Source organism: Streptopelia decaocto (assembly GCF_964273445.1).
Source record: "Streptopelia decaocto genome assembly, chromosome: 2".
Taxonomy (NCBI): Eukaryota; Metazoa; Chordata; class Aves; order Columbiformes; family Columbidae; genus Streptopelia; species Streptopelia decaocto.
The window spans coordinates 119,898,164-119,917,041 of NC_138655.1; the positions used below are offsets into that span (position 1 = coordinate 119,898,164).

General features: G+C 42.1%; 1 protein-coding gene across 2 annotated transcripts; it reads left to right on the forward strand.

The window, feature by feature from the left end:
- Nucleotides 1-1,145: 1,145 nt before the first annotated feature.
- On the forward strand, nt 1,146-14,586 carry CMTM6 (CKLF like MARVEL transmembrane domain containing 6). 2 transcript variants are annotated; one of them, XR_014183204.1, is made up of 5 exons: nt 1,146-1,306; nt 6,703-6,879; nt 7,943-8,041; nt 9,589-9,808; nt 11,043-14,586. XR_014183204.1 is itself a non-coding variant. In XM_082044148.1 (4 exons), the coding sequence occupies exons 1-4, from the start codon at nt 1,184-1,186 to the stop codon at nt 9,736-9,738; spliced, it is 549 nt and encodes a 182-aa protein (XP_081900274.1). In that variant the 5' UTR covers nt 1,146-1,183; the 3' UTR covers nt 9,739-14,586. The 2 variants fall into 2 exon arrangements, 1 of the variants encoding a protein (XP_081900274.1); XM_082044148.1 differs by having other exon boundaries at nt 9,589-14,586.
- The last annotated feature ends 4,292 nt before the right edge of the window (nt 14,587-18,878 follow it).

Consider the following 18,878-nt stretch of genomic DNA (forward strand, 5'->3'; position numbering starts at 1 on the left):
CTTCATAAGGGAGGTGCTCCACTCCCTTCATCATCTTTGTTGCCCTGCACTGGACTCTATCCAGCAGTTCCCTGTCCTTGTTGAACTGAGGGCTCAGAACTGGAGACAATATTCCAGGTGTGGTCTCACCAGGGTGGAGTAGAGGGGAAGGAGAACCTCTCTTGACCTACTAACCACCCCCCTTCTAATACACCCCAGGATGCCATTGGCCTTCCTGGCCACAAGGGCACAGTGCTGGCTCATGGCCATCCTGCTGTCCACCAGGACCCCCAGGTCCCTTTCCCCTACGCTGCTCTCTACTAGGTCATTCCCCAACTTATACTGGAACCTGGGGTTGTTCCTGCCCAGATCCAAGACTCTACACTTGCCCTTGTTCTATTTAATGACTTTGTTCCCTGACCAACTCTCCAGCCTGTCCAGGTCCCGCTGGATGGCAGCACAACCTGGCATGTCAGCCACTCCTCCCAGCTTGGTGTCATCAGCAAACTTGCTGATAGTACACTCTATTCCCTCATCCAAATCATTGATGAATATATTGAATAATACTGGCCCCAGTACTGACCCCTGAGGCACTCCACTAGATATAGGCCTCCAACTGGACTCCGCACCATTGACCACGACTCTCTGGCTTCTTCCCTTCAGCCAGTTCACAGTCCACCTCACTACCCGATCATCCAGACCTCACTTCTTCAGTTTAGCTGTAAGGATGCTGTGGGAGACTGTGTCAAATGCCTTACTGAAATCAAGACAGACCACATCCACTGCTCTGCCATCATCTATCTACCTCTTCTTCTAAAAGCTGATCTGGACAAAGGTACGGCAGTATATTGGTAGACTCACTGATAATGAGGAACATAAGCAACAAAAGCTTTGGCTTAAAATACTCTTCAGATGTCATGGTCTCATGTGACAGGAGGAAAGTAAATAACCTTGTGAACTGTTCTTAATAAGCGCCCCTCACAAAACCTGAGAACAGCCCCAAGCCTGAGGCGCCCCCTTCCCCTCACACCGCCCGGGGCCGCCGCGCCCGCTCGCCGCCGGGGGGAGCGATGGCGCCCGCTGCAGGAAGCGCCTTTGTCCCGCCGGGGCCAGGCGGGCCCTCGCCTTCCCCTTCTCCTTCCCCTCCCCTCCCGCCGCCGCCCTTTTGCTTTCGCTTTACCGCCAGCCGGCAGCCGGCGCGGCCATGGAGAACGGCGCCGTGTACAACGAGACCACCGAGCCTCAGGCCAAGCCGCCCCGCCGCCCCTTCGGCTGCACCCTGCGGCACCTGCGCGGGTGGCGGCTGCCGACCAAAGCGTTACAAGCGGTGAGTCCGCACCTCTGCCCCCCCCCAGCGCGGCCGGCGGAGAGCGGGGAGGAGCAGGGCCAGGGCGGTTGCTGACTGACTGACCGACCGACCGACCTGGGGGGGGTGAGGAGAGGCCGAAAGTCTCACCGAGGTGGCCCCGTCCGGGTGCGCGGGGCTCTGACCGGCTGGGGGATGTGGGGTGAGCAGCCGGCGCGGCGCTGGGCCCGCTCCCGCCGCGTCACCGACTGTCGCCTGAGTGCTTTACAGGTGTCCCTCCTTGCCAAGGGTGCAGCTTCGGTACAGAAACGAGCGAGTTATGATGACCTTCGGCTTTAGGGCAATCCCCTGCCGCTTAAACTCTTCACTGTTAAAACGCAGGCTTGGGGAGATGGCCGGACACAGGCTTCAGGGGAGTGATGTCTGTCTGTCTGTCTGTCTGTCTGTTGGACAGGGCTCCTTGCAGCAGAAAGCCTGCCTTGAGCTAAGTCAGGTCACGCTCTGGGTCACTGAGGCATCACAGACCTGTGATTCAGCTGGAAAGGGGGCACAGTGTCTTATAATAGCATCGACTGTACAGTTAAAGTTTATTCTATAGGGGGGAAGTAACAGGCCCGTTCCTTTTTCGTATTCTACCTGCAAGAGTAGGTGCTGACACCTGATGGTTGTGCAACCAAGGCTCAGCCGCCTGCTGTCCTTATGGTTTAAAATCAGAAGGAAGCCTCACAGGAAACTTAGTATTTTCTACCGGGAGCCACGCTGGGTGAAAACAGGAGGTGGAAACCTTTGGTTGAAAGTCAGAGTAGGGCAGAAGAACTGAGAAGGGCTTGCTGGGTCATCTGGGCTTCCCTGTCCTGCCGCCCCTGCAGCCCGTTTGTGAGCCTGTCATGCTGCTCTGTCTGTGCTAAAACCGGGGCGCTCATTTCCCCTGTGATTCGTGGTAGAACGTTGCATCAGAAACATGCGGCGTTGGTGCTGACTTATTGTCTAAGACATGGCGGTGTGTCACTTCATGTTGGGCACGTTCCACCAGGAGATAAGAGGCTTATATTCTGCTTGCTTTTTTGCTACATGTAGCCTTATACTTGAACGCATTCAGCCCTTGGGCGCGTGACTCAGACTCCTGTTCTGTGCTCAGTGATGGGCTCTTCCAAAACGTGTCAGTGCGGCTGCTGATAAGGACACCAGGAGCATCCTTCTTCAGTACTGGCGGAGAGGTAGTGAAACCAACAGTGGGAAAAGGCAGCTGACTGAAAAATGTATGTCTGGGTACATTTCCCCACCAACAAAGTGGCTTTTTAGTCAGATGTCTCATGCTCAAGGGAATTGTAGGTGATTTCCAATCCTTTCTCATTACTTTACCATTGCAAAAAAAGAGGACATAGGGTTTTTCAACTTCATCTCGTACACAGTCAAAACCCTCAACCAGAAACATAAGATTCTTGAGCGCTGGTAAACGTTATGGTCGTGCTGCCAAAAATAACATTTTCTAAGAGTATTTAAAAAAAATCACACCCAAGAATGCTTTAAATAAGTAAATATAATAGGACATAAACTTGTACTTCATCTACTGGAGATTAATAAAGTAAGATCTGCTCGCTGTTGCTCCCAGATGAGTAGATAATTTATATAAGTAGGTTCACTGACTAAAAGAAACTATCACATATGCAAATTTACTTGCGTACCAGTCTTAAACTAACAGAGGCATTACTGCAAAAGCTTTCTAGGTAGCAAAAAGGAAAATTATTATTCTCCTAAATGGGATGGATAGCTGCTTGATATGCTCCTAAAGAATTAGCATTTTATGGCCTGTGCCTGTCCTTCAATGAGAGGAAAAAGAAAATGGAGTTATAGTCATTCACCCTCCTAATTTCCAACATCTTTTCCCTCCCTTTTTGTATCCCTTTATGAAAATGCTCAGATCTCTGAGTTCTTGGTCACAACACTTTGAAGAAGCCCCAGAAATTCCTGAGGGTGGTAGTCTCAGTATCTGCAGTAAGAAAAATGTTCCCGGTTTGGGAAAATGTTGTTTTTTGGAAATGCTGGTGATGGTCATTAAAATCTATTAGCCTTGTGTTACGATAGTGGTTGTTATTGGGATTATGCACCAATAATCCCTCGTGTGGTCTACTAAACCGGGTATTGCACTCAGAAAGTCAGCTGCCCTCATTATAGAAGTGAGCAAGTGTTTTACAAAACACCGTGAAATCACCTGCAGAAAACTGGTTTCTAGACTTTAGAAATCCTTTTCTTCTGAATAATAATGCCATACATTGTAATCTTAGCCTGTTTTTTGAAGCTTTGTGGGCAAATGAAATAAGGAAAATGTAGCTGCCAAAAGGATGCTGGGAGGCATGCTTACTGCATGGGTTTTGAGATTGTTGTATTGCGTTTTGTTTTTAGTAGGTGAAATGTTTTTCTTAGTCCGTGACTGGTTCAAATTCTGCACAGAGGTAAATGGCACAGTGTATATGGTGCCAAGATTGAGGTAGAAACAAATTCCTATCTAAAGCAGAAATACTTGTCATCAACTATTGTTTGACTTTACCCAAATTGCCCTAACTGGAAGGGAAAATTGTAATTCAGTCTTAAACATCTGCTCTTTTCCTCAACTGTTCACTTCCTATAGTAGCCTTGATTGTGGAGACTTAGAGGATTAATATATGCAGCCATCTGAATTACAAGATTTTGTACTGGAAATACCACTGCTGAGTATTTTCACAGGCCTGTTTGGAAGTGCATTGATCTGCTTTATTTTCATAGCATTCTTTTGTAGCATTCACTTATTAAATCTACTTTAGAAACTTGACATTTGTGTAGAAACTTCTAACGGTAATGTCAGTATCGATGAATAACTTATTGCTGGCAAGGCACAGATGAAGATGTTTAATTTCTGGTGTACCTACAGACAGATAGAGCTAATAATTAAAAAAAAAAAAAGTTAAAAACTGCATCTCCAATGATACTTTTCCATTTACAGCACATAGGAAAGCAAGCAGTGCATGCATATGGCAAAGTGCAGGAAGGTGCCCAGAAGGTTTAGCTTTCGAGAAACTGAGGAACTACAGAGGTGCCTCTCTCTGCTCATTATTGCCAGCTCAAACAAAAGCAGTAGTGATATCAGGGATAATCTGGGCATTGACTGCTCGGGATTCTCCATGGGATCAGTGTGGAGAAGGCAGATACAAAAACAAACCAGAGGGAGCTTCGGCCATAAAAACAAACCAGAGGGAGCTTCGGCAGCTTCATGTGAGCCTGTAGAGGTCTGCACTTATCCCAGGATTAATGCTGACAGACAAAGGTGGATCTCTGGCAGAACAGTTCTTGGGGAAGGGAATGAAAAAATGCGGAATCTCCTGGCTTGTTTAAAGTGGCTCATGTATTTATACCGCATGTAATAGCGCGATGTTATGAAAATGCAGATGAATAATAGAGACAATAATCTGGCTAATACTCGAAAAAGCTTCTTGCTATGTTACACAGCTATTACTATATAAACTTGTATGGCATTTAAATGGTATTTAAAACTCTTGTTTTTGATAGCAGAATGAGAGTAATCCCTTTTGTTTCTCTTAGTGATAGCAGGAAGCAAGAAACCTAAGCAAAACTCTCTGGCAGCTTATAAATGTGCTGTTGATACACGGCTTGAATCAAAATTCTTCAAGCCAAAGCTTTTTAAATGATGTAATCTATTTTGCTCTTCAGCTTATTAATAAAATATTGAATATTGACTTGGACGAGTGTCACATAGGACTCTACTTGGTAAATCTCATTTATGTGACACCGAACCCTTTATAGCTACTCTTCAAGTGGGACTTTTTCTACTTCTTTGTACACCCAGTGGAGAGGGGTTTTTTTCCCTTATGTAGATCATATTACGGTTATCTGGGTTTATAAATTCTTTAAAAGGCAGGTTTATTCTCTTTCTGTTCTGTTTCATCCCAGGTGAAAATGATGGCATTCAGTTTTCAGTGCTGATAAAAAGAGCTAGAACTATATGTGAAAGTGTATCTTGCACTTTAATTGACCTTGAGAAAAACGTTAAACTGAAAGTCATTGGACGCAGTTGTAAGCACATATTTTGAAATGAAAAAAAATACATAAAAATTGGAAATCCAGAGTTCAAAATATTCCTTAGACAGCTGCTGTTGTCACTGTTTTAGGTGCGAGGGCTGCTGAGAAGTTTGCCTTGCCAGCCTCTGCAGGAGGGAAGGGAAGTATGCGGAGGCCTGATAGTCGTGTTGCAGTTCCCCAGCTTGGGTTCTTTCCCTTTCTTGAGATCCTGTTTACTTTATACAAGTGCAGTGTTTTCAAAACATGATGCTTTGAAATGCCCTTCTGAGGTCTGGCTTAGCAGGGGTAGTTTAGAGTTCCCATGTGCTAAATTGCTGGTTTTACTTTTACGGTCAGGTTATTTTCCAAGAACAATTCTGAATTTTAGATTTTTTTTTTTTTCTTAAAGAAAAACTGTCAACCTCATTATTGCCCATATACTCTGATTAAAAATAGGATCATCATCCTTATATCAGTCTCAATTTTATGACCGAGTCTGATTCCTACTAATGGTTTGATTTAATTTGGTGAAGTCCTTCTTTACAAGGATCTATAATCCTGTGTCAGCTTTATGGGATGAATGAAACCAGCAAGAAATGGCCAAAATGAGAGAACATTTAAATAAAGCAATATTCTTGTGCAATGAAATAGTAGAAAATCTAGCAGCAGATGTATGGTGACTGTACAGGTATTTTTTCTTTCCTCGAAACATACTGTGGCAGGAAGGTGAACATAAGTTTCTGTGTAGACTAAACACTGTCCAACATAGCTTAAACATAGTTTAAAGTTTTGGTTCCTACACGTAGAGCTGAGCTGCCGTTAATGGGTCATGAGCACATGAGCTATTAGCTACATGTACTTTCTCTGAAGTTTATCAAGGGAGGTTAACATCAGCTGTAAACTTCAGGGAGGGAGCCGACTCTGTCAATGCCATCCAGTTTGTCCCTCCACCCTGAACCCAAATGCATTTAAAATCAAGGGCAATTTTAAGTAGTAAGCAATAGCATTTTGCTCGTTCTGAGCAGGGTGCATGTTTGCCACGCTGCGGCCCCGTGTGCTTCCAAATGGCAATTGCACAAAACCACAAATCAGGAATATTGACGGTCTATTCAAGAAGCCTGTATTTGGCGGTATGTGCTCAGCTTACACGAGTGTAGTTTAGTGACCAATTTTAACATCAAGTGTAAACCGTGTCACTATATAATTATTTTTGCCTGTAAAAAATTAGTGCGGAATTTTACCAGGTTCATTGTAGGTTAAGGATTTTTCCTTACAGCTGTGTTTATTAATGTTCATATCAGAGATGTCTATTTGCTGAAGATATTAGAGACTTGATCCAACTCAAGCATGTTACTTGTTTGCAGATTCTCTCTCTTCTGGCTGTTATTTTTGAAGAAATTGTGGAGGATTGTATCAAGTGTGGTGGACTTTACTTCTTTGAATTCATAAGCTGCAGTGCCTTTCTTTTGAGCCTACTCATCCTGTGTGTGTATTGCACTGATGTATATGAAACATTTGGAGAAGATAAAGTACAGAGAGTGGTAAGGATTTTTTTAGTTTTGTTTGTGTGTTGTTGGTTTTATTTCTTTTAAGCAAAACCATTTCTTTTAAGTGCTTAAAGACTATGGTAGAGTAAAAAAGGCTACGCAGAATGAATCTCCTTTTCTATTTAAAGGGTATATTAAAGTAGCCTATAGTTAAAAAATGAGACAGCTTTCACAGAAGCACAGATTGGGTTTGGAAGGGACCTCTGGAGATCGTCTAGTCCAACCCACCTGCTAAAGCAGGTTCCCCCAGAGAAGATCGCACAGAAATGTATCCAGGTGGGTTTTGAATGTCTCCAGAGAAGTCTCTTTTATACTGACAACTTTTCCAAAATTGTCATATGGGTTACCTGCAGGATTGTGGGACTTGTGTGAAAGTCTTTCACACAGACTAATACCACTACCTAGTCATTGCATATATATGTACATACACGGAACCCAGTTCACTGCCAGCATGATACTTGTCATTTGTGTGTTTACCCTATCTATTTTCCTACTGGGTGTATCTTACCTCATTTTTGGTAATAATCATACTTGCTACAGTTAATGCTTTTATGTTTCAGAAGATAAAGCAGTGGCACAAAGTTGCTCTGTAAAGTCAGTAAGAATATTATAGTGTCTTAGGAGCGTCCTTCCTATTTGTCTTCAAAGCAAACAGCAGATTTTTTTACATGAGGTACAGATAAGGGAGTGTAGTAAGAGATACGAATGAGCACATTTAATTCTGGTTTCTGGTTTCCTAAATGTTTTACATAGGGAATAATACTAGTATGGTTCACCTAAGCTTGAATTTGATTGTGAAAGAAGTGAGATTAAATGAATGAAATAATTAAAGAAGACAAAAACAGGGGAGTATGTAATGCAGACTCTTAAACAGTTGATAATACTGAATGTTGTTTGGAATATAGCTGTAAAATATAATTCCTGAAGCTCCCATTAGCATCAAACTTTCAAAGCATAAATTCACTGGCAGGTTAACTCAGCTGCTATTGTGATGCTTGTTCTTTTTCAGGTAGTATAATCTACAGTTCTATAATATTCTTTATTTTTACATTTGCAGAATTTTTGGGCCATGTCAGCCATAGGTGTCTTTTTTCTGATAGCGTCAATAGTGTTTGTTGTGACCAGCTCTGGGTCTGCTGTGGAAAAAGCTGCATGTGTAAGTCTTAAAATGGCGTAATTTACTTTGTATTTATCTTGTGTGTTAATTTCTCTGCCCTCTAAACCTCACTCCATTTGCAGGGAAGAAACTGAGCAGAGAACAGAATTCAGTGTGTTGTGGTGTTTCTGGAGGAATTAGCTATTTCTGACCTTCCAGAAAATTCCTGTAGGAAATTGAAAGAGCAGGCATTCCTCAGGATCACTGGGAAGCTCTATGTGCACTTACTTGTGGCTCCCCAGCATTTTTGGCTTGCTTTTGCGTTCCTCAGACTCCCCTGCCTTGGCTCTCTATTCTTCCCTGTCATCTGCCACTGTTTTGACGTTGCCATCTCTCACAGCTTCCCCAGTTCTCCGATACCCTTTCTCTGAAATGCCTGCTTTTTTCCTCAATTGTCCTTTCATAATGCCACCCCCTCACAGAGTCAGCAAGAAACCACGTCTTTTGCCAGACATTATAAAGCATATGTGGAGAATGCTGACTTGCAAAGGCTGCAGTAAGAGCAGCAGTTTCCTCAGTGACAGAAATAGAAGAGCAACAGGACTTGCATCTCCCAAGGGACTCTGAAGAGGCTCAGGGCAAGGCACTGAAGAGGCTTTGGGATCCTGTGGATGTTGTAATTCCTCACTCATTTGGCACTTCTGTTGAATAACCTTGGAATTGTGAATATGTGAGTTTGAGAGATGAAATTTTGATTTTATTCTCAAATGAAGAAGAAATTAGTTAGAAAAGAAAGCAAAATAATTCTGTTCCGTGAACAGCACAAGCTATTAGAGAGACACACTTTTGTTTCGTCATCTTCTGTGATGCTGATAGATTCAAACCTAATGGTTTGAGTATAAAGCCTTTCAGATTTTTTTTTTTTCTGCAGCTGAAATTAAAAAAACCCTATTTTGATTTAAGACTTAGTAGTGTCAAATTGCTTTGGGGCAAACCAGTTCTGTAAAATTTAGGTAAAAGTTAGAATAATGCATGTGCGTGGTTCCTTGTTTGAAAGAAGCTGCTAAACCCAACCTTCTCCTTATACTATCTTGCCATGACTAATAATGAAATGTCATTAACAAAATGTCATTTCACCCTCCCTCGCTGACCCAGCAAGGACTTGCTTGGGCTCTGCAGATCTTCCCTCCCTTCACCTTCCAAGTGTTACTCTTCTTCACTTAGTCCTGTGAATCAGCAGTCACCTCTTGGATAAATACCCTGCTATACCACCAATGCCATGCTTCTTTAATAACTAAGTTTTGCAATGAAATGAATATACTTTTAAGGGCTGTTCAGAATATATTGTATGGTTCAAGGGTGATTAAGGGAATAAGAACTGTAAAAACTTCTGCATTAAATGTACTAAAACTTTTGCATTAAATGTGCTAAAATTATGATTTCTGATCTGTTACTAATTTAAATGGAACCACTGATTTCAGGACTGTAATTTTAATATATAAGCGTTCTTAACATATGTAAGCAGTCCATCAAATCTCTCCAAACAATGTTAGAATACTGTTAATGTTTGTACATTTTAAAATCATGTATTCTTTTCACTTTCACAGGCATTTGGATTTCTTGCAAGTTTTGCATTTTTAGCTGAAGTTATTACAGAGCATTTTCACAGTCGGAAACAAAACATCAGTGGACACACTGAAAATCCTGGCAACACTCAGAGTGCCACAGAAAATCAGCCCCTGAATAAACAAAGCTAACTTTTTGCAGTTCTTTTTCTTTTTTTTTCTTAATGGAGCAAACTAAAACAAACTTTTCAGCACACCGTAGGTAACAACTTCTGTCTCTTCACTCTAATCAATTTTGTATCACAAATTTTTATAGATCCTTAGATCAAGTAATGGCACCTTGAGCATCATGTTCTAAGGTAACTGGTCCTGCTTAATAACTGGTCTTGCCACCTGTCCAAGTGACATCCACTAAAAAACTTGTGTCTAAATAGAATAACTTAAGGACAAGTGGGTGCTGATTTGATTTTGACAGAGGTGACTAATAAAGGTTAACGTGTGATGCTTAACTTTTGAGCTATACCCTAAAGATATTTTCTGTATAAATGGACCAGATACTTCTGTTACAAGTTTTAAATTAGCACAGCAGAATTCATTCTTGTACTTACTGGTCAAACTGTGAATGTAAAAGGGATGCCTAACTGGGGCCTTACAGAAATGCTTGTCCTTACATAGAGGGCTTTGTTTTGGTTTTACTATTCATGTGTCTCAGATCTGTCTCTGGAGATCAGTTCAATGGGATAGTGAGTGTAGGGGTTTTATGGGGTGTGTAACGGTATATTAAGAAGAGAGTTTTGCACCCCATAATTGTCAAAGTTTGGACTTGTATGCCAGAATCTTATTTCAGATTGTTTCAAGCTCTATAAAAGTCACGGAAAGAAACTTGAGAAGCCAGCTGTGAGAGGAAAAAGATTAAGAATAAATCTTTTCAAAAAGTCATCTCAAAAGTAGCAATTGAACATCAATGGGGAGAACATTAAAGCATGTTGGTACTATGCTGGTGAATATTCCTCTCAAGGTTAATACTGTATGGAGCTTGCTTATGCATAGTTAACAGTAATTTTTGCCAGAATGGTTATGGATCCCACCATTTTCAGGGTTTTTTTTTTATAAATATGGAACTAGCGTGAGATGTCTTGCTACTGACTAGCTCAGTTGGTAAACAGGTAAATAAGTACTTGTACCCTTTGTCTTAAAAGCAACCAGCTGTAGGACTGCAAGAAACGCTACTGATGCAATGCACATCAGACAGGCGACAGACGTATCAGGCCAGATGTTGATGGTTGTAAAATAAATGGAGCCATGAAAAAGCATTTTTCAGATGTCTGAGGTAGAAACAAGACTGCTAGACCTCGCTTAAGAGGAAAGCTTTTAAAAGCAGAGCAAATTGCTGTAAGCCAGGAGATGTTCCAAAATACCAAAGCAAATGAGAAAAAAGCTGATTATGCAAAAACAGTTCTTGTTTGAGTGCTCATGACATTTTCCGTGTCTTCCAGGCATTAATTCCATTTCATCAATACCCTAGTCTGACAAATTTATAGTCCTGTAACCTGTTGTGGCAGCATTGAGACTAAGCCCTCCAGAAATTGGCTGAGCAAGCCATATTTGGAAACAGATGAGGAAGCTGTTGTAAGACAAAGAACTGTAAAAGAAGGTCAAAGTTCTTTATTTCCAGTGCTGCCACTTTCTGATGAATGTGAGTTTGTGATTTTCTCTCTCCAAGCTCTGAGACTTAAGCCTAACACTACACTTTGCTTGGAGGATATAAAATTTTGACAGGTGACGTGAAGCATCAGGTTTAAGCTGTATCTCCGTTTCAGAGCCATGCATAAAAGCCATAATTTCCTTCATCAAATTTCCTGCTTTGCGAAGAAATGCTCTTTGAACTGGCTTTTTTGTATTTATTAGTGTCCATTTGCAATAAAACCTGATCTCAGTCTACATGTACAGAGCTTGCTGTAGCTGTCTCTGAAAACTGGGTAGATTAGAGATGTTTTGTTTACAAGCAGTGTTACTGGTGATATGAAACTTGCCATCTCCCTGCTGTGATTTGCAATGTCTTACTTTGGGAATTGTGCCCATATCTATGATGAACATTCTAAGGGTGTTTTTTTTGTTGTTGTTTTTTTTGTTGCCCAGGATTCTACTGAATTTGTTTTCACATCAAAATGTCTGTAGTCTCTAAATCTTGGTCTGTAATTAAAAGCTGTAAATATAGTGTAGGAGTAACAATGTGCTGCTGGTATTTATTAAGCAATGCAGCACCATGATGGCACTTTTCTCTTGAGATGATTTTTCGTGTAATTTTTTTCAGTTTGAAAATGCATGATGAGAGTTCTGGGTTTTGGTTGCTTTTTCTATAGACTTTTCGCCACCTAAGTGCTTTGCTATTGGTGTCCATTCCTGTTACTGAAAAGAATCTGTAATGTCATCTCTCTGCCTTGACCTCCCTATCTATGTGTGTGATGCTTAAATTTTGAGCTATACCCTAAAGATATTTTCTGTATAAATGGACCAGATACTTCTGTTACAAGTTTTAAATTAGCACAGCAGAATTCATTCTTGTACTTACTGGTCAAACTGTGAATGTAAAAGGGATGCCTAACTGGGGCCTTACAGAAATGCTTGTCCTTACATAGAGGGCTTTGTTTTGGTTTTACTATTCATGTGTCTCAGATCTGTCTCTGGAGATCAGTTCAATGGGATAGTGAGTGTAGGGGTTTTATGGGGTGTGTAACAGTATATTAAGAAGAGAGTTTTGCACCCCATAATTGTCAAAGTTTGGACTTGTATGCCAGAATCTTATTTCAGATTGTTTCAAGTTCTACTGATACTTCACAGAGAAACTGAAATACAGAGCAAGTTATTTTTATGAAAAGGTGTCACAAGGAGTTGGTGTCAGAAGAAGTGACAGACCAGGTTCTCCTGACTCCCATGATCCGACCATTAGGTCTTTTTAAACAAATACTGCCCAGCTTTGCAGAATAGTTTGATGTGTTCTCCTACTATGTACATGCTGGCATCCCTGGCATGTTTTGGAATGTTAGAGTGAGGGGATTTCGGCGTGTTTGTAGTTTTCATTTTAGCTGTTCCAAGTTTATACCCATTCTCTCACCAACTGACTGATCCGTGTATAGATTTTGAGGATCAGATTCCACCTCTGACTGAAAGGGATGCAGGCGTTGCCATCAGCTAAGGAAAACAGCTCAGAGTAGACTTTGGGAAAACTGGTCAGTTGTTTTTCCGTATAGAGCTTACTAATAGGAAGAGTCCTGCTATTCTTTACAAAACATGTTGCTCCGCTCCTCATACTGTTTATCTGGCATTAATCTGTCACGTAGTAGCTAAATACTACAAGCAAGTCACATATTGGTTATAAGTTTAAGGCAGCTGCTAGACTGTTGCTTCTAAACCAGGTGTTGGCCAACAAAGCAGTTTCTGCATGGTGGTACTATTAATCCAACGTTTACAAGTATGAGATGTTCTGTTTTAAAAGAGCCGAGAGGCAGGTTTATTAGTGTGTTATGCCGGTCTCTGCTGCTGCAAGGTCATTTCCTTAACTGCTTTAGCAGCTGCCTAAGATAAAGGGGCAGGTGTGGGGCCCTCCCAGGCGAGGTGGGGAGTGACTTCCTTGCTGCAGTGGCTGAGCAGGCTGGTCTCCTGCAGTCTTGACGTGCCCCCTTTGATGCTTCTGGTGTCTGTCTTTTAATTAGACTGATCCCAGAGAATGGCTTTGGAGCGGGATTAAATGTCTGGTTTTGCAGGAGCTCTGTGCCTGTGGCTGGATGTCTCTTACCCCTCCCATGCTCTGTCAGCAAAGCGGTCTGCTTGTTTCCCAGCCTGCTTCTGATGAAATCAGCCTGCTTTATTTAAACCAGCTATTTAAATTGCTTACATTAAGGTGACTGATTTTGACTAAAGTGGATTTGGGATTGTTCAGGAGAGTGGTGGGAGCTCTGGCAGAAGTGCTGTCTTAAATTTCTGCCTCTGTTTGCAAAGTAACCACCTCTGTACAATCCTAACTGCTAGTAAGACCTGTGGATGGAAGCAACTGGCCCAGTATGTCTGTCTGGGGATTTTCTTCTCCTTTTTGCACCATGGTGGTTGGCAGTGGTGTTGTGAGCCTGCTCAGACACATTCTAAGCTTTGTATTCTCCAGCTGAGCCTGTCCAAAAATATTTAAAGGCTCTGCACCCACTTTCAGGCTTTGTTTATGGTGCCTTGAGAATCAGTGGAGAGGATTTCCCAGGACATGTGAGGACTTGTTAAGTGGCTGGACTGTGAGTTTCTGTTCTGAAGATCTGCACAGGCATTGTGTAGATGGTGACCGTTGATTTTTGTGTTTGGCGTTTAGCCCATGTTGAAATCACAATGCTACCAGTGCCCTTGGGTCCTAAATACATGAAGGAATTGTGTCGTAGTGCTTGCACTCTGTGCTTAAAAATAGCAGGGAAGGGCTGTGGTCTGTTACAGTTCTATATTTGCACCCTCCAACTTGAAAGAGCAGTGAGGCATCTCACACAGTTCTCAGAGCTCTGCACAAGATGTTTTTGCAGAATGGCCATCATGGTGAGCCTCGTTCACATTCCTGCAATAAAAATACCAAGCTTTCTACACTGAAGGGAAATACTTTGTGAAATTTTTGAAAGGTCATATAAAATTGTAAAGAATCAGGATGCTGGTGGTGCCTTTAAGAAGGAGACTCATCTTTGTTTTCGTCTACTACTTCTGTAAACCTAGGCAGTTCTGTGGATATTAAATGTTGTGCTATTCAGAAGTATCTATCACTTTTAATGCCTTTGAGACTTTAAGTGACTTTTAATTATTATTAAATCAGGATGATAATACAGTAATTTTATAAAGATAATTATTTTATACAGTTTTGCCTTGAATTTCTACTTAAATAATTTTGAAATGCTTAAATATTTTTCCATTCTAAACCTGTGGTCTTTTTTAATGTATTATGCTTTTTTATCTTAAGAGCTTTCTAAAGTATTTTGTAATCATTTTTTTAAATAAAATAAAATACTAGTAAATAACTTAAGTGTTTCTCGTTTCTGCTGCTTTGACTTGGTGTTGCTATGTAGTTCTCCCAGAGCAAACAGTAGGAAATAACATCATTCTTTGTTCCTGGTTTGGAGGAAAGAGCTTGCATTGTGTTTGTCTTTTACTGGGGAAGAGGGTCCAACTTGCAAAGCTGGATATTCTCACTGCAGGTTTCCAGGAGGAAAGGTCTGATAAGGTCAGTATTGCCTCACACCACAGGGTCCAACCAAACTAGTTTCCACTAATAGTTTTTACAGCCACCATGGTCTATAGGTTACTGTGACAAGCGCAATTCAAGTGCTGCTTTCCTATTGCCTTGGTTAGTTGGAGCTGAAAAATATAAAGTGGCAAACTTGTTAAAGGAAGTGGCGCAAACTAGCAAAAGGTGTTAAGAGCAAATAGTTTATTCCGGTGTAGACTGAGTTACTTGGTTGAGGGGGAGCTGCTGGATCCTTTAAAATGTTTGATTGTTAGTGGCAGAGGGCAAAGAAAAGGAATTAAACCTGCATGCTTTCTGGCAGGGTAACTTTTTTGTTTCCTAATCCTACAGATTGCTATGACCTGGTGGTGATCTTGTAAACAGGGGGAGAATGGCACCTTTTCATTATTGGCATTGAAATTGGAATGGCAAAGTATATTTTTTTTTATATCATAACATTAAAGGTGAAATTGTCTGTTTGATGAAATTGCCAGAGATGAGTGTAACCATAAGGATTCATAAGGGGAAAAGGCCTCTAACACTTTTAATTAAATTCAAAAACTAGATGCAAGAAAACAACTGAGGCAAAATGTTACATTAAGTAAGTGTATGTCAGTGGTGGATTTTCACGGCGTGAGAAAATAGCTCAGAAGTCCTAAGATTAATGAAGATTTAATAATTCTAGAAGTGTGACAACTCCTTTCTCAGGAGTGTAATCCAAGTTATGTTACTGTAAATGATGGGAATGGCGCGGCAGGGCAGGAGACAGATGGGCTGGCAGTCTGCGGCTTTACCGGCACCACCGGGTCACTGCTGGCTCAGCAGCTGCTGTTCGGGGCAAGGATGCGTTTCCTTGCGTTCGGGTGGGCAACCAAACAACGGTAACTACTCGCCAGGGGTTTGGGTTTGACCTCTCTTTGGGTTCAGAGTAGCTATTCTTTGCCTGCTAAAGGAAGCAGAAGGAAGGCCGGTGATGTTCTTTGCCTTCTCTTCATGCAGTTGGCGGCACAGGAATCCACTGAGAAGCTGCAGGAGAGAAGTTTGCCCACAAGAGGGCAAAGATGATCTTGTGATTGAAATTATGTACTCTGAAGGACTTCACCCTCTTCCCCCCTGTATTTTCAGAGGAATTGAAGCCCCCTTCCCCTTTTCTTTTGTCGGTGCGGCTACAAACGGAACTGTGCATGTTAGTGATGCTGTTTCCAATCATTTGCTTATTTCTCAAAATGTAGCCTGAAGGTTTTGGGATAATATAATCAGATCAATATTGTCTCAAGATCCTTTACCTAAGCAGTTTGAAAGGGTTTTAGTTTTTATTCTTTTTGTTTTGTAACCTGTTAAAGAGATATTTTTAAAATTCCTTTTTATTACAAAGCTGCATGCCTACATCTGCACCTATAATGCTGTACCATGGCTTGGAAGATTTTTGTGGCCAGTACTACGCTGTGGTATTCAATGAAAGGTCTGTGGGTCATGGGTGGGAGAAGAAAGGAATGGGGAGTACCTGAGCATTTCCTGGACTCTTAGGATGTTAAATGAGAGAAGCTTATTATCAAAAAAATGCAAATTAGTCATGCTGGAAAAAATTCAGGGTCTACAAACAGACATGTTGGCAAACATAGCTGTAATGCATGCCAGACAGGGCTTCTTGCAATTCCGGTCCTCCCCAGGCACCCCAGCGAAACTTGCTTTGACCAGCCCACGTGTCCTGATCACTCATTCCATTTACTTCTTATGAGCTATTATCTCTTGGCTGAATATTAGAACAGGACTGGGAAAATAAAACAGACTTGGCTGTTTTGAAGTTGGCAAGTCCTGAGGTGAGAGTCAGGGCTTCACAAAGAGGTGACAACATAAGCACATTCTTCTGTAGCGTGACTCATGTGCAGCCAAGATGAGGACAGCCAAATCCAGGCAGCTATCTGTTGCTAGATGTGCTGCAAAGTTTGGGGTGTACTTCAGAACTCTGTTTTTAGGCCTCACTTGGACATACTGAAAGCATAATATTTTAAGACAAAAGCATGGCAAGTTTTTTTGCTATCATTTGCCCAAACCTTGCCTAGAGAATGGTGGAATGTTGCTCAAAATAATGGAAGTCTGTCTGCGCTACAGCCCTCCTTTTAGGTACTTCCCTTGGCCCAGCTGTCGCTCTTCCAAAAATATCAGAGCAGACATGATTCTGAAATCCCCATTCCTGTTGAACTGTAGATGAGGAAGGAGCTGTTACTTAATTGTTCTGTAGTGTCTGCACACCACTAACTAAAGATGTGGAGCTGCTACCCTGGTGCAAGCAAATCAGCATCCTCAGAAGGGAGGACAGACTCACACCACCTCTATTTTTATTGTTAACACCCATTTTCACTCCCTTTTATGCCTGCTGCTCTGTTTCGAAGGCTGTAGATCACGTTACTGACACTCACATGGTTAAAGCCCTACTTCCGATTCCTGTCCCTCAAACCTTAACTAAACCTCCCTATCAGTGCAATTCATGCCAACAAGAGCTTTGGCTAAAGCTCTGCCTCCCAGTTTCTCAACCCAGCTGGGATACAGCACCTATGGAGGTCTATCTGAGGGGGGTACAATACAGCTCTGGAAACAACTGTCTCGTTAACATAAGCCTGTCTCTCTTCTGCCTCACAATCCTCTTGCTCAAAAAGGCTTGTTTTCTGAATGAGCAAATGTTGTCCTTGACTTGATGCAGGTTTTTTTTTTAATTGTAAATGCTTGTTTCTGGCAATTGTGCCTCTCATTTGAGGGTAACAAGGGCATAATTATTCAGCTCTCATGCATCACAAACTGCTGAACATGAGGTATTAATGGAGTACTTTGCTGCCACCATAGCTTAATAGCTACAGCTGCGGCATTGTGCTCGTTTGGCTGTGGTTCATGAAAAAGGGGGATGCAGATCATTAAGTTTTATGTTAAGAGTGATTTACAGATGTAGAAATAACAGTAGACTGTGCTAGATAGACATAGCACTTCTGATTTAAAAGGAGTTATTATAAAAGCAGAGCCGTGATTTGTACTTGTGGTGGTACAAAGTAACCAGCACCGGTCCACCGCATACAACCCCTAATAGTCTCAATAAAAGAAAGTCATGTTAGTGTACTTGTGTGTTCTGCCAGTGCTGTACTGAGGGAGCAAGGGAAATCATACTCTACCATCACAGCTGGCTAGCAAATGTAATAAAAGGAAGCTGCAAATGGATGTTTTTGGCTAGCTCCAGGCTTTGAGACGATTGAAAACTCCTAACCTGGTCTCTTCCCATCCACCCCGTTATCACATTAGTTCTGTTAAGTGCTGGAATTAAGATGTGGATGTTGCCCCAGCTCCACATGAGACAGTAGAAGGGGTATCATCTCCTCAGCCCTTCCCTGAGATGTTCCAGCAGGGAGGACATGCTCCCCTCGTAGCTGACGGAGGACAATGTAGCTGAAGGAGGAGGATGCACATCTAGAGGGTGAATCAGAGGGAACAGTAGCTCCTGCATTCTGTGTCACTGCTGCCATGATTCACCCTTGCCCTTCTGTTTCTTCATTGAATACGCAACTGAGAATGGTTAGGTACTAAGGCTAGTCTCATGTAAATGCCTCCAAGAGACACTGTGGTATTCCCTTGGCAGAATGGCATTTACTCTCTTTAGGCTGTAAAAACAGGAGCAGGGTGAGTGCTGTCTCAAATTTCCTAGTCTGTCCTTGTATGCCTAAAGGTTGGGTGTCTCTCAGTCTACACCTGTGGGCTTTTTCCACCAAGGTTTCTAGAGCCTTGCTAAAATTCCTCCTATGCCAAGAGGGCTGCTTGTCTGTTGTTGCCCCTCCTGTACCAGTGCAAACATGTAAGAAAAGAACACGTGTTCCAAGCACAATGTAGCAATGACTCTGTATTAGTGGCTCGGGGATATTCACCTCTGTGGGGAGAAATGCCCCACCACTCTGCCTGCCCCACCACATCATCTGCACCCACATCAGCTCCGATTCAAACGCTGGTGTACTGTTGACTTTCTGATAGCCCCTTTGTCAGCCGCAGAACCATGCAGGTGTTTCCTTCACCACCAGATATCACTTTTTTTCTACACGTACCCACACAT